This window comes from Pelodiscus sinensis, chromosome 2, assembly GCF_052426305.1.
Source record: "Pelodiscus sinensis isolate ZL-2025 chromosome 2, ASM5242630v1, whole genome shotgun sequence".
Classification (NCBI taxonomy): Eukaryota; Metazoa; Chordata; order Testudines; family Trionychidae; genus Pelodiscus; species Pelodiscus sinensis.
In genome coordinates, this window is record NC_143053.1 from 89,437,873 (window position 1) to 89,452,081 (window position 14,209).

The 14,209-nt window shown below is 42.5% G+C and overlaps 1 protein-coding gene across 5 annotated transcripts in view; it reads right to left on the reverse strand.

Annotated features, from left to right (window-relative positions):
- PTPN2 (protein tyrosine phosphatase non-receptor type 2) overlaps positions 1-14,209 on the reverse strand; it is a 72,828-nt gene that overhangs the window by 15,325 nt on the left and 43,294 nt on the right. For all 5 annotated transcript variants that reach the window (XM_006117499.5, XM_075921006.2, XM_006117500.5 and 2 more), the window contains 2 exons: positions 10,863-11,072; positions 5,902-6,060 (listed from right to left, as the gene is read on the reverse strand). In XM_006117499.5, the coding sequence (XP_006117561.3) occupies positions 5,902-6,060; positions 10,863-11,072 (369 nt within the window). The remainder of the gene's footprint in view (positions 1-5,901; positions 6,061-10,862; positions 11,073-14,209) is intronic.

Sequence of the window (14,209 nt, forward strand, 5' to 3'; positions counted from 1 at the left end):
AGTGAGCGCCATCCTATCTGCAGATATAAAACATAGCTGTGGTGTTGTCCCTGCAGAGACATATCTCCCCTAATTTTGTCCAAAAAGGCCACACAGGCCAAGCTCAAGGACCTGAGCTTCTTTATATTGATGTGCATTATACACTCTCCCCACAACCAAACACCTTGACTGCTGAGGTCACCCAAATGCACGCCCCATCCCAAGTCCAACATGTTGGTTACTAACATCAGGGTGGACCAAGGGGAGTCAAATGGAACTCCTGGCACTAGCTGAAAGGATCCAGACACTACAGAAGAACATCTGTCATTGATGGTGGGACAGTTAGCACCTTGTTCAGATACCGACAAGATGGCTTGTACAAGCTGGCTAACTACATCTGTAAGGGGCAGAGACAAAGCCTCGAAGGGGTGACGTGGGTGCAGGAAACCACATGCCCCAACACCCATAGGCAACTCCTGGTGTCATCACCAGGTGGGCCCACAGACCCCAAATTAGTCTGCACATGCTCTCAAAATAGGGCTGCGGGAAGGATGTCCTGGCTGCCAGGGAGTCCAAATGTGCCCCTACAAACTATCAATTTAGTGGACAACAGGATCAACTTCTGAGGGATTAGCAAAAGACCCAACCAGCTGAACGTGGTGATGGGGAGCTCTACATGAGCCCTCACTACTGCTTTGGAGGATCTCTTGATCAGTAGTCCAGGTAAGGGAAGACCTGAACCCCTCTGTGATGCAGGAAAGCCAAAACCACTGCCATGCACTTTGTAAAAACTCCTGGTGTTGCTGACAGGCTGAAAAGCAACACCCTGAACTGATAATGGGAACAACCCACTGTAAAACAAAGGAATCTTCTATGAGCGAGAACTATTGCCACATGAAAGTACGCGACCTTCAGATCGAGGGCGGCGTACCAGTCTCCCAGATCCAGTCAAGGGATAATTGAGGCATCAGATACCAGATGGAATATTAACTTTTTCAGGTACCTGTTTAGATCACAAAAGCGGTAAGGAGTCCTGTGGCACCTTATAGACTAACCGAAGTTTTAGTGTCTATAAGTGTCTATACGGTGCCACAGGACTCCTCGCCGCTTTTGCAGATTCAGACTAACACGGCTACCCCTCTGATGTTTAGACCACATAGGTCCAATATGGGATGTAACTCATCCTTGGCCTTCAGGATAAGGAATTAACAGGAATACAACCCTGTGCCCCTGAAGTGTAGAGGGACCTCCTCTACTTGGAGTGCCTGCACCTCCTGTTGCAGGAGTTGCTCATGAGAGGGGTCCCTGGAAAGAGATGGGGCATGGGAATGGGAAGGCGAGATAGTTAGAAACTGAATGAAATAACCCATCTTTACTGTACCTAGAACCCACCCGTCAGATATGACTCGAGCCTAGGCATAGTCAAAATGGGACAAGCTGTCCCCCAGGATAGGGACAGGATCCAAGAGGGAAACAGGAACATTGCCCTGGGGTGCATCTTCAAAAGTTCTTTCTAGGGCCTGGTTATTAGCACCCCCACTACTAATCACACTCGGGGAGGGAGGGTTGATAGTGACTTCACCTGCTACCCAATCTATTCTGTCCTGTCTGACGGGGCAGATAATATATAGGTGGTGGAGTTGGCTTGAAATGCCTCCGCTGCGTTGTAGATGGGTGAAGGCCCAATGACTTAAATGTAGCCCTTGCGTCCTTCAAACTGTGCAGTCTGAAATCCATTTATTCTACAAACAAGCCAGAACCACCAAAAGGAAGGTCCTGTATCATATTCTGGGCCTGTGGAAGGATCCCAGACACCTGGAGTCAAGAGATCATCTCATATCTATATCTGTAGATGTGGACCTGACTGTAGAGTCCATGACATCAAGAGCTGCCTGAAGGGAGGATCAGGAAATCACCCTCCCTTCCTCTAAGAGGGCTGCAAACTCAGAACTAGAGTCCAATGGGAGGAGTTATTTAATTTTTTCCCATAGATCTTCATGTATTAAAATGGTAGTAGGCCAATGCTGCCTGTTGGTTAGCCACTTTCAACTGGAGGCTATCCAATGAGTATACTTTCCTCCCCAACAAGTCCAGCCTCTTAGAGTCCTTGGACTTGCGAGTGGGTTCCTGGTGACCGTAGCATTCCTTTTCATTAGCCACATCCACTACCAGAGTGCCTCGTTGAGGGTGTGTATAAAAGTACTTGTACCGCTCAAAAGGAGCAAAGTACCACTACTCAATCCCTTTGGCAGTCGGAGAATGGAAACTGGAGTCTGCAGAATTGGTTTTCCTCTTGCTTCTAATATATTTATATAATGTCTTCTTGTTATCTTTTATGTCTCTAGCTAGTTTGAACTCGTTTTGTGGTTCTGCCTTTCTGATTTTGCCTCTGCATACCTGTGTTTGCTTATATTCATCCTTTGTGATTGGACCTAGTTTCCACTTTTTATATGACTTCATGATTTTTAGATCATGCAAAATCTCCTGGTTAAGCCAAGGCAATCTTTTGCCATACTTTCTATCTTTCCTATGCAGCGGAATAGTTTGCTTTTGGACTCTTAATGTCCCTTTGAAATACTGCCAACTCTCTTCAGTTGTTTTTCTTCTTAGTCTTGCTTCCCATGCGACTTCACCTACCAACTCTTTGAGCTTACTAAAATCTGCCTTCCTGAAATCCACTGTCTCTATTCTGCTGTTCTCACTTCTACCATTCCTTACAATTATGAACTCGATTTATAGTCATTTTCTCCCAAGCTGCCTTCCACTTGGAATTTTCAACCATTTCTTCCCTATTTGTTAAAATCAAATCCAGAACAGCTTCCACCTGGTAGCACTCTCAAACTTCTGAAATAAAAAATTGTCTCCAATCCAATCCAAGAACCTATTGAATAATCTGTGCCCCGCTGCGTTACAAATAGATGGCATGTCAATCTCTCCCATTTGGCTCTCCCAGAAATGGGAGTCCATCTGCACTGGACTCAACGGAACCAGCAGATGTGCAGGATTGAACGGCACTGCCTGGCCAAGTTGTTTCAAGGGTGCTCCAACTCTGGACATGATCCTTTAAGCCTTCAAAACAGGGAATCTGCCTCTTTCCCGCCTCCGTTTGTTTTTCTGCACTGGAGAGTAGGATCAGTGCTAAGAGCTAGCCTTTGGTGAACAATGGTGATGGGATGGCTTGTTCGACTCTATACTGAGCCACACCAATGAAGGTGCACTGCACAACAAGGTCACTGGTGCTGGTCCTGTGGCACTGGATAGGGATCCAAGGAAGGCTCCATTAATAGATTTCAGAGGCAAAACTTTATCCCTTGTTCTTGATGTAAATGCCCTACAAATCTTGCACTAGTCTGCTAAGTGGGCCATTTCCAAACACTTAAGGCAGAAGTTGTCTGAATTGCCCGTAGGCATAAACTTCATACACTGTCTGCACTGCTTGAAGCTAGGGATATGAAGGACTAGTCATTTCCCACCTCCATCCTGCCTCTATCAGAAAGAGAAGGGGATACTTCCAAGAAACAGCACCGCTTGGAGCCTGGGGCCAGACCCTGGGCTCCACACAGCACTGCCACTTTGAAATGCCACATGCAGCCCAGGGCCAGCTGGGCTGTCCCCAAGGCTGCACACGGCGTTTCAAACCAACAGGACTGCATGAAGCCCCGAGACAGCTGGGGACTGCCCTGCTGACGTCAGGTGGCGCTGCTGCTTTGAAATGCCACGGGGAGTCCGGAGTCAGGCTGCACGCGGCATTTCAAACTGGCAGTGCCACATGGAGCCCAGGGTCAGAGGGTAGTCCCCAGCTGACCTTGGAGCTTTCACCTTTGAAGTGTAGCAACAGCCCTAGGGGGAGGTGGTGCCCTATCAACTAATGAAATAATCGATTAAAAATGCATCAACTATTCGATTAGTCAATTAGTCGATATTTAACTTCCATACTTGAAGCCAGGGAGCATAGGTATGCCCCGGCCACAAGCAAGGAAAAACCACACAAGTCCCTGAGACCAACTTAACTAACAGCTACATAACACTTGAAAGAATTATCTACAAAGACCACTAGGGAAAGCATGCTTTCCCGGGGCAAGACACACTAGCTAGAACCACCAGATAACCATCAGTGGTGTTAAGAAGGAATTGAGGGAGAAGGAGGTCAGCAGGGTGTTATATACCTAGCCATAATGGCACCACTCTAGCGGTCTCCCCTGCCGACTTAGGAGATCCTACTGGGAAAAAAAATCTTCCCTGCAACTGTGCACACACCTAACCTGGAATACACATAAGCACTCAATCAAAGAAGAAAAGTTACATACCGAAGTTAACCATATAAAACAAAATCAGTGTCCATATTTCTACTACAAGCAACTCAAATCACTCACATAGTTAATCAAGAAACAATTTCCTCCTATGCTGTAGTGAAGCTAAACACATTTAAAAAACCCTGAAGAGCAGCAAGGAAAATACAAATTTAAGCTGACATCTTCATTTACCCAAAAGCTCATTAAGTTCTTAAATACAATAGGATCAATTACATACCAGCACATTTTGCACTCACATTCGGACATGTCAAAGATATGACATCACGAGTAACAATTTTTACTTTTCCCCTCTTAAAACAGTCCATTCATTCCAAGGAGTCTGGTGGAGGGAGTTATGACCTAGAACAGAGGACTGAGGTGGAAGAGGGGGGCAGGATTTGGGGAGGGGCTGTGACCAAGGTCAGGGGTGCAGGAGCAGGTGCAGAGGGTTTGGGTTGTGACCTACGGCAGGAGGAAGTATGGCTGCAGGGGAGGATTGTGACAGAAGAGGGGGAGGAGTGTAAAAGGACACACAGAGTTAGGGAGGGAGCTGTGACCTGGGGCAGGGGTGCAGGATTTTGGGTTGTGGCCTGGAGCCACGAAAGTTATAAGGCTGGTCATAAAGGTTGTGTTGAAATAATGCAACCACTCAATTCTTACATAGTACTTTACAGTATAAAGTCATTTATTTTACATAAGCCCAGAATGGAAGTAGGCTGGAAATGTGAAAAGTCAGCTAGCAGAAGCACAGCTGTAATAAACCTATCTTATGTTACGTATTCCTCCGTACACTACTTTTCCACTGAATATGCAATCAATTAAACTACATTGACTTTGGCATCCTATTTCTGAAAGAGTAAGTTTGTCAAGCTAATTTACAATTTGTCTATAGTATGTAGTTTTTTCAGCAAGAGGAAAAAAAAAAAAGCATCTACCATACAAGAAGATGCATGTCTTTCTGACTAGGGATGTCAACATGTAGACTACATGATTAACTGATGACAGGATTAACAAATAAGCCTATGGTTAACTATACCCATTCCTCCCCCTCCCCCAGGCAGCAAGACAGATAGAGGCAGTGGAGGAGAGGGGAGGGGTGGGGAGAGAGATGGGACATTGTGCCCGATATGGGGGGGGGGGGGGAGGAGAGAAGAGAAGAGGCAGGAGCCAGTACACACAGGAAGCTGGCTGACTGAACATATTGGCTCCAACAGAGCTGCCTGCCCCCCGTGCTGCTGCCTCTATCAAAAGCAGCAGTGCAAGGGGTGATGGGGGGGGAGAGAAAGCAGACATGTGTGAGGAAGTGGCTTTTAGGCCAACTCCCCTCCCCCACTGCCTCCCACAGAGATCCTACTTCAAAGATCCTCCAGAAAAGGGCGCTTTTTCCGGAGGATCGGGGCCAGTGTAGATGCTCTTTTCCGGCTTTTCTAAAAGCCGGAAAAAAGCGGCGGACATTTTTATTTAAATGCCGCTGGGGATATTTAAATCCCCCGCGGATTTCCCTATTACGATCGCTGAAATTAACATGCCCCTTCCGGAAAAGGGGCCAATGTAGACGTAGCCTTACTGATATGAGAAACATTGCAAATTTAGATTTTTACAGTAGATTCAGTTAACGCTAAACATTTACCTGTATAGTTGAATCCCCCATTATAAATTTTGCTCCTTCTATTACAGCCATATATGAGAATCTCAGCTGATCAGGTGTCTGAATAAGTCCCATGCGGTATTTTCTCATATCCAATAATACTTGTTTAATGTCTACAGAAGAAGGCTCCTTTTTTTCCATCTGTTAATTAATAAGATTTCACAAATTAGGGAATAAGTAGTACAACTGTTTTTTAAAAGTACCAAAAAATAAGCAAAAAAATCAACACATTTCAGTAATACAATTTCTACATAATAATCTTTTTACCAACTTTGTTATAGCTATACAAGAAATTAACATCTGAAACTGATTTCTAATTTGATTTCTCAAGAGAATAACTAACTCTCTAATATATGAAAGTTAAAATCTAATTGGAGTTAAAATCCACAAAAGCCAATATGCTACAGGTTGAACCTCTCTGGAGTGGGACTCTAATCTGCACAGACAATGGACATTGCTGGATCAGAGAGCCCGGACCAGCTGGGGGTGTCGTGGCATGCAGAGCAAATCTGGTGATTGTGGGCAGGGGAAAGCAAGAGTGTGGGGACCAATTGCCAGAGCCCAGTCAGGCCTTGGAGCTGGGATGGGCTGGAGAGTCAGTGGCAAGAGCCAGGCCAGCAGCTGGGGAGCGGGGAGCAGGGAGTCTGGCTGGGGCCCAGGAACAGAGCTGGGCCAGCAGCCAACACCAGCAAGCCTGGCTAGGGCGGGCAGTCAGGAGATGAGCCCAGTCAGGAAGCTGGCAGCCCGCCTGGGAGACCCCCAGACCTCACCTGGTCTGGCAAGCTCCCTCCTTTGGGACTGGTTAGGTCCAGAGGGTGCCAGACTAGGGAGAACATAAGAACGGCCATACTGGGTCAGACCAAAACTCCATCCAGCACAGTACCCTGTCTGCCGACAGTGGCCAATGCCAGGTGTCCCAGAGGAAGTGAATCGAACAGGTAATGATCAAGCGATCTCTCTTCTGCCATCCATCTCCACCCTCTGACAAACAGAGGCTAGGGACACCATTCCTTACCGTTACTGGCTAATAACCAGGGCTCGGCAAACTATAGATTTCAGCCGTGCGCCCCATTTACCAGTGGCACACACGTGCAATGCGGCTCTTGCGCATGCGCAGTGCGGGGCTGGCGAGCAGCTTTCGCTGCCATTTGTCAAGCCCTGCTAATAACCATTAATGGACTTAACCTCCATGAATTTATCTAGTTTTCTTTTAAACCCTGTTATAGTTCTAGCCTTCACAACCTCCTAAGGCAAGGAGTTCCATAGACTGTCTATGTGCTGTATGAAGAAGAACTTCCTTTTATTTGTTTTAAACCTGCTGCCCATTAGTTTCATTTGGTGGCCCCTAGTTCTTATATTATGGGAACAAGTAAATAACTTTTCCTAATTCACTTTCTCCACACCACTCGTGATTTTATAGACCTCTATCATATCCCCCCTTAGTTTCCTCTTTTCCAAGCTGAATAGTCCAAGTCTCTTTAATCTCGTCTCATCCATGGGACCAGTTCCAAACCCCTAGTCATTTTAGTTGCCCTTCTCTGAACCTTTTCTAATGCCAGTATATCTTTTTTGAGATGCGACGACCACATCTGTAAGCAGTATTCAAGATGTGGGCGTACCATGGATTTATATAAGGGCAATAAGATCTTCTCCGTCTTATTCTCTATCCCTTTTTTAATGATTCCTAACATCCTGTTTGCTTTTTTGACTGCTGCTGCACACTGCGTGGACGTCTTCAGAGAACTATCCACGATGACTCCAAGATCTCTTTCCTGATTAGTTGGCGATATCTTTCTGAAGTTCTTCACAGTCTGCTTTGGTCTTAACTACCTTGAGCAGTTTAATATCGTCTGCAAACTTTGCCACCTCACAGTTTACCCCTTTCTTCAGATCATTTAGGAATAAGTTGAATAGGATTGGTCCTAGGACTGACCCTAAGGGAACACCACTAGTTACCCTTCTCCATTCTGAAAATTTACCATTTATTCCTACCCTTTGTTTCCTGTCTTTTAACTAGTTCTCAGTCCATGAAAGGATCTTCCCTCTTATCCTATGACAACTTAATTTACGTGAGAGTCTTTGGTGAGGGACCTTGTCAAAGGCTTTCTGGAAATCTAAGGACACTATATCTATTAAATCCCCCTTGTCCACATGTTTGTTGACCCCTTCAAAGAACTCTAATAGATTAGTAAGACATGATTTCCCTTTACAGAAACCATGTTGACTTTTGCCCAACAAATTATGTTCTTCTATGTGTCTGACAATTTTATTCTTTACTATTGTTTCAGCTAATTTTCCCGGTACTGACATTAGACTTACCAGTCTGTAATTGCCGGGATCGCCTCTAGAGGCCTTTTTAAATATTGGCGTTACATTAGCTATCTTCCAGTCACTGTATACAGAAGCTGATTTAAAGGATAGGTTACAAACCATAGTTAATAGTTCCACAATTTCACATTTGAGTTCTTTCAGAACTCTTGGATGAATGCCATCTGGTCCCGGTGACTTGTTACTATTAAGTTTATCAATTAATTCCCACGCCTCTAATGACACTTCAATCTTTGACAAGTCCTCAGATTTGTCACCCACAAAGGACAGGTCAGGTTTGGGAATCTCCCTAATATCCTCAGCCATGAAGACTGAAGCAAAGAATTCCTTTAGTTTCTCTGCAATGACTTTATCATCTTTAAGTGCTCCTTTTGCATCTCGATCGTTCGGGGCCCCACTGGTTGTTTAGCAGGCTTCCTGCTTCTGATGCACTTAAAAAACATTTTGTTATTACCTTTCAAGTTTTTGGCTTGCTGTTCTACCAACTCCTTTTTAGCTTTTCTTATTAAATTTTTACACTTAAGTTGGCAGTGTTTATGCTCCTTTCTATTTACCTCCCTAGGATTTGACTTCCATTTTTTAAAAGATGTCTTTTTATCTCTCTCTGCTTCTTTTACATGGCTGTTAAGCCACAGTGCTCTTTTTAAATTCTTCTGCTATGTTTTTTAATTGGGGGTATACATTTAAGTTGGGACTCTATTATGATGTCTTTGAAAAGCGGCCATGCAGCTTGCAGGGATTTTACTTTAGTCACTGTACTTTTTAATTTCTGTTTAACTAACCTCCTCATTTTTGCATAGTTCCCCTTTCTGAAATTAAATCCCACAGTGGTGGGCTGCTGAGGTGTTCTTCCCACCACAGGAATGTTAAATGTTATAATATTATAGTCACTGTTTCCAAGTGGTCCTGTTATAGTTACCTCTTGGACCAGATCATGCACACCACTCAGGACTAAATCGAGAATTGCCTCTCCCTTTGTGGGTTCCTGTACCAGCTGCTCCAAGAAGCAGTCATTTAAGGTATCAAGAAATTTTGTCTCTGCATCTCGACCTGAGGTGACACGTACCCAGGCAATATGGGGATAGTTGAAATCCCCCACTATTATTGAGTTCTTTATTTTGATAGCCTCTCTAATCTCCCTTAGCATTTCATAGTCACTAGTACTGTCCTGGTCAGGTGGTCGAGAATAGATCCCTACTGTTATATTCTTATTAGAGCATGGAATTACTATCCATAGCGATTCTATGGAACATGTTGATTCATTTAAGATTTTTACTTCATTTGATTCTACGTTTCTTTCACATATAGTGCCACTCCCCAACCCGCACGACCTATTCTGTCCTTCCAATACATTTTGTACCCTGGAATGATTGTGTCCCATTGATTGTCCTCACTCCACCAGGTTTCTGTGATGCCTATTATATCAGTATCCTCCTTTAACACGAGGCACTCTGGTTCACCCATCTTATTTTTTAGACTTCTAGCATTTGTGTACAAGCACTTTAAAAACTTGTCACTGTTTATTTATCTACCCTTTTCTGATGTGTCAGATTCTTTTTTATGTGAATGTTTTTGGTCTGATCTGGCCCATATTTTATCCTCTTCCATCCTCTCCTCCTGACTAAAACCTAGAGAATCTCTATCAATAGACTCTCCTCTAACAGACATCTCTGTCCGATCCACGTGCTCCTCTGCACCAATCGGCTTTCCCCCATCTCTTAGTTTAAAAACTACTCTGCGACCTTTTTAATGTTAAGAGGCCCAACATGTAGTAACAATTAAAGCCTTGACTCTTAATACACTTCTATGCACCTAACTTTACTCATGAATACATCTGAGATGAAAGATCAGGGCACAATCGTTCAGAATACTGTACTAAGACTTGGTGCTTAGTTACAGAGACGCATTCAACAGGACTATGGGACAACATATGGACAGGAAAAAAAAAGAGAGAGAACCAAGCCATTATACATTTTGTAAAACAGTGCAATATATATCCAGTAATTCAACTCATAATCATGTCCTTTTAAAGGAATTTTCCCTCTCAAGAATTAGGAACACTAATCTGATACTAGACAATATTTTTAAATAGCTATAGTGGCTTTTCTCTCCAAGTTTTTATGTAAAACTAAACACTTCAGATTTAGGGTTTTTTAAGTTACAGAAATACTAGAACCACCAAAAAATCCCAACAAGCTTCGTTTCATTTCACCATTTTCCTATCTATGCTGCTGTTTCCCTTCCAGTTTTCTAAAATCAGAAAGCAAAGTCCACTTCTAGTCAGATTTTGATCAAACAAATTTCAGGTAATAGTGAAGAGATAAGTGCAAAATTACAAATCTCTGATACAAGGTTTATAAAGCCTAACAGGCATTAAGATCAGCAGTCTGAGAAAAGGACTATTGTGAAGAACTTCTACTCATCCCACATTTGTGGAAATAATGTAAATTTTCATACGTTGATGTACTCCATCAGAATAAATGTCAGAAATTAATTAGTTTCCACAGTATCTTCATTTACCTTCGGAAATGTGTGGCTTATTTATACACATGTGATTATTAAGGCCTTCTCATCAAAGAGCTCAAATATAAACCAAAAGCACCACACACACTTACCAGGACAAGACAGGTGTCTACTAATGAAAATGTGCCAGAGCGTCCTATCCCAGCACTACAGTGAATTACAGCAGGTCCATGCTCAGGATTCAGCGAACCAGATTCTCTCACTTTAAACAAGAAGTTAAGGAATGAAGCTGGGGACTCAGGCACTCCAAAATCTGGCCATGTTGTATAATGATAATGAGATATGATCCTCGATTCACCACTCTAAAAATGAAGAAAAAAAACAAAAATAAAAAAATGAAGAGGGTACCTCTGCTTTTGGATAATTGTTTTTTGAGACTCAGTTTACGCCAAGAGTTTCCAGTTTTTAAATCTCTCAGGTCATGTAGAGATAAAAGGGTTGCTTAAAATTCGCACCCTTGGATTGTTCCCAACTAGAAGTTACCACCACAGCACTTCAGGTATGAGGTAGTTATCTGTGACTGATGCCATTTTATTTTTTTTCCATTTTTAAAAAGGAAAACTAGATATCTACTGGGATCCCATGGCACCTACACCTTAACATTACTAAAATACTAACATGGGTATCTTCCTCTAAAATTTCCCTGTAAATACTATTAGTAAAGCTCAACTGATGCTAACAGTGAGTTAGCCCTTTCCATAATGGCAGAGTTCAGCAGCTGCCAGCATTTTAAGATGCATGTGATCTACCTCTGCTTACAGCAGGGATAAAAAAACACAGTAGCTGCTGGAACCTTGATCACACTAGCGTTGCCACCAGTAAGAAATTTCTCAACACTCTGAAATTTCCAAAAGTCTTACTGTAGACAGGACTTAAAGAGGCCTCTATATCAGAAAACTTTAGCTACCTCTTCTGGTTCCATTAGGACTGAAAGGCTTTTAGGCTTACAAAAGGTTTCCCTCCTTCCTCCATTCTTGGTTGAGCTGTGTGTGAACACACCTCCCAACTACATTAATTCCAAGGAGCTTCAGGAACCAACTGATTACATTTCCACTAGACTCACTAAGACCTAGCTGTTTAAGCTGCAAGTTGTTTTTGTCTATTTACTTTAAGGCAATTTAATCATAGATACTGAGATTGTTTTCTTGAAATGCCAAAATCCTAAGTATCAAGGATCTGGTCGTCGTCCCCCAGTATTGTCTCCTAAACTTCACCAATCTTATTTCTAGGGATTTTTTAGAAAAATAGCTAGACCTCTATACATAAAAGTTAATAGTTAAAAAGATTTAGTAATAATACATTATTCTATTAAAGCTCAAGTATTTTTCTTCAAGTCAATGACATAAAAATTTGCTTCCATTTTGCAGAACATTAGAGAGCTTCTCCTGGTCAGTTCATTGAAAGTTTCTATGAAGTGCAGATTTACTCTGAAAAGTGACTTGAAATAGCATCAGTTAAGTTTGTTACAATAGCATAATAGGTGTTCAGGATGAAGTTCTTCCATAGTTACAGTATTGGCTTTTGCCCTCATTTAGGGTCTGAAGCACTCTCAGCTTCCACAGAAGAGAGTGGACATTGGGCATGCAGTACCACAGAAGTACAAATCTACCATCTTGTAATGCACCTTGAAAGGCACAACAATCTCATTCTTTATAGTGTTTCTACACAAGATATGCATTCACCTATATTCTGTTGATGCACAAATTAGAACAGAATACCTATTATTCACAGTTAATTGAATTATATTGTCACTTTTCACAGCAGAACTCTAATCCAAGACCCCTGTGCTACAATTCTTTGTGCATGGGTAGCCTGTGTCCATAAAGAACTGCACTTAATTCATTTCTGAGTAACAAAACTGTAGGTTAGAGACCTTAAGATTCCTTTACAAGATGACCTTTTTGAGGCTAACAATCAAAGTTTGCACTGACTAAATATTTGTCATAAAGAACTACATTTTTAAATCCTGAAATAGATTTTCCTTTATGTAAGAATATAGTGAAATTTTCTTGATCAATGTTAGTCTACAGCAAAAGGCTTAACATTAGTTTTTATTATTTTTAAAACACGCACTTTTACCAGTGTATTATCCCCACTATTTACACAATGCCCAAGGAGAAGCAAATCAATTACTTTTTATATTAATATACAAACACATCAAATGAACTAGAAAACCATTAACTAGTTGAAAGACAAAATGGTCACTCAAAACAAGACATTTGCATTTCATAATTACCAACTGATTTGGTTACCCTTGAATATTTTCCTGAATAACTATGTGGTATTACTCAGGAAAATATCTTTAAAACAGTAAAAACATTGAGTTTAGCTTGCATTAGTATGTTGTGGTAGCATTTCACATCAGTTGTTGAACCTAGCTGATGCCTTTTAGTCATTCCTCTCAACCTCATTCTAGAATTAAAAAAATCCCTTAGCTCTGGCAATAGCTTATCAATTAAGACTATGCACTGGCTTCTCACTTCTGCGCATGACAGAATCTGCATGAGTTACTGTGCTTCCTCTTCACCCAGCTCCTAATCTTTATTTTGACAGTGCATCAGGGCAACTCTAATGCTCCAGTTTCTATAGATTATGCTGCGCTATCCTCCAATATCCCCAAAGGTGAAGTGGATTTGCTGTTCATCCAAAAATTCTCCTTAGATTGGTAGATGGTTCAGGATCCTTTTGATTCTGGCCCAGTGCTTAAACACTTTCTTTAGATAGCTTGACTGTACAACCTTTTGAAAGACAACTCTTCATCACCCTCTTCTGCGGGACCAACCGGCAGCGCCCCAGCTGCTCTAACACAGGCGTCCCCGAGAAAAGCCTGGTCTGCTGGGGGGGGGGGGGGAGGCGCACTAGCTGCCCCCCCCCCAGCAGACCAGGGAGACGTGGAGCAAAGCCGCGGAGGACTCGGGCGGCGGGACCGCGGCGCGTCTGAGCGGTCCCGCATCCCGCGTCCTCCGGGGTAAGAACAGCCTCGTTGGATCCGCGTAACCCGGGGACTGCCTGTATATCTCTATTTTACAATTCATACAGTTCATCATGTAGTCAGCCAACCAATTCATTTACACGGAAGGTGTAAAGACATCTCTTCTGTACTATTGCATAGGTTATGAAGATGAACTGAAAGGTCCAGAGTTTACATATTTTTAAAAATCACCATTTAAGGGGGAAGAAAGTAATCATGTTTAATAGGTTACAGAGAAAAGCCTTCCTAGCTTTAAAAAAGGAGAGAAATTGCAGAGATGAGCGCAAGAAACTACAGAGAAAAATTCCAAAGATAAGAGGACTTCGACTCACTAAGTATTTACAAGTAACTTGGGACTAGTTCTCCAAATCCTTTTTTCATGGAATACTACATGACATCAGTACACCAGTAAAAATATTTAATAAACTGATCATTAATATGTCAATTTTTCTCCTGGCAGTACTGTAA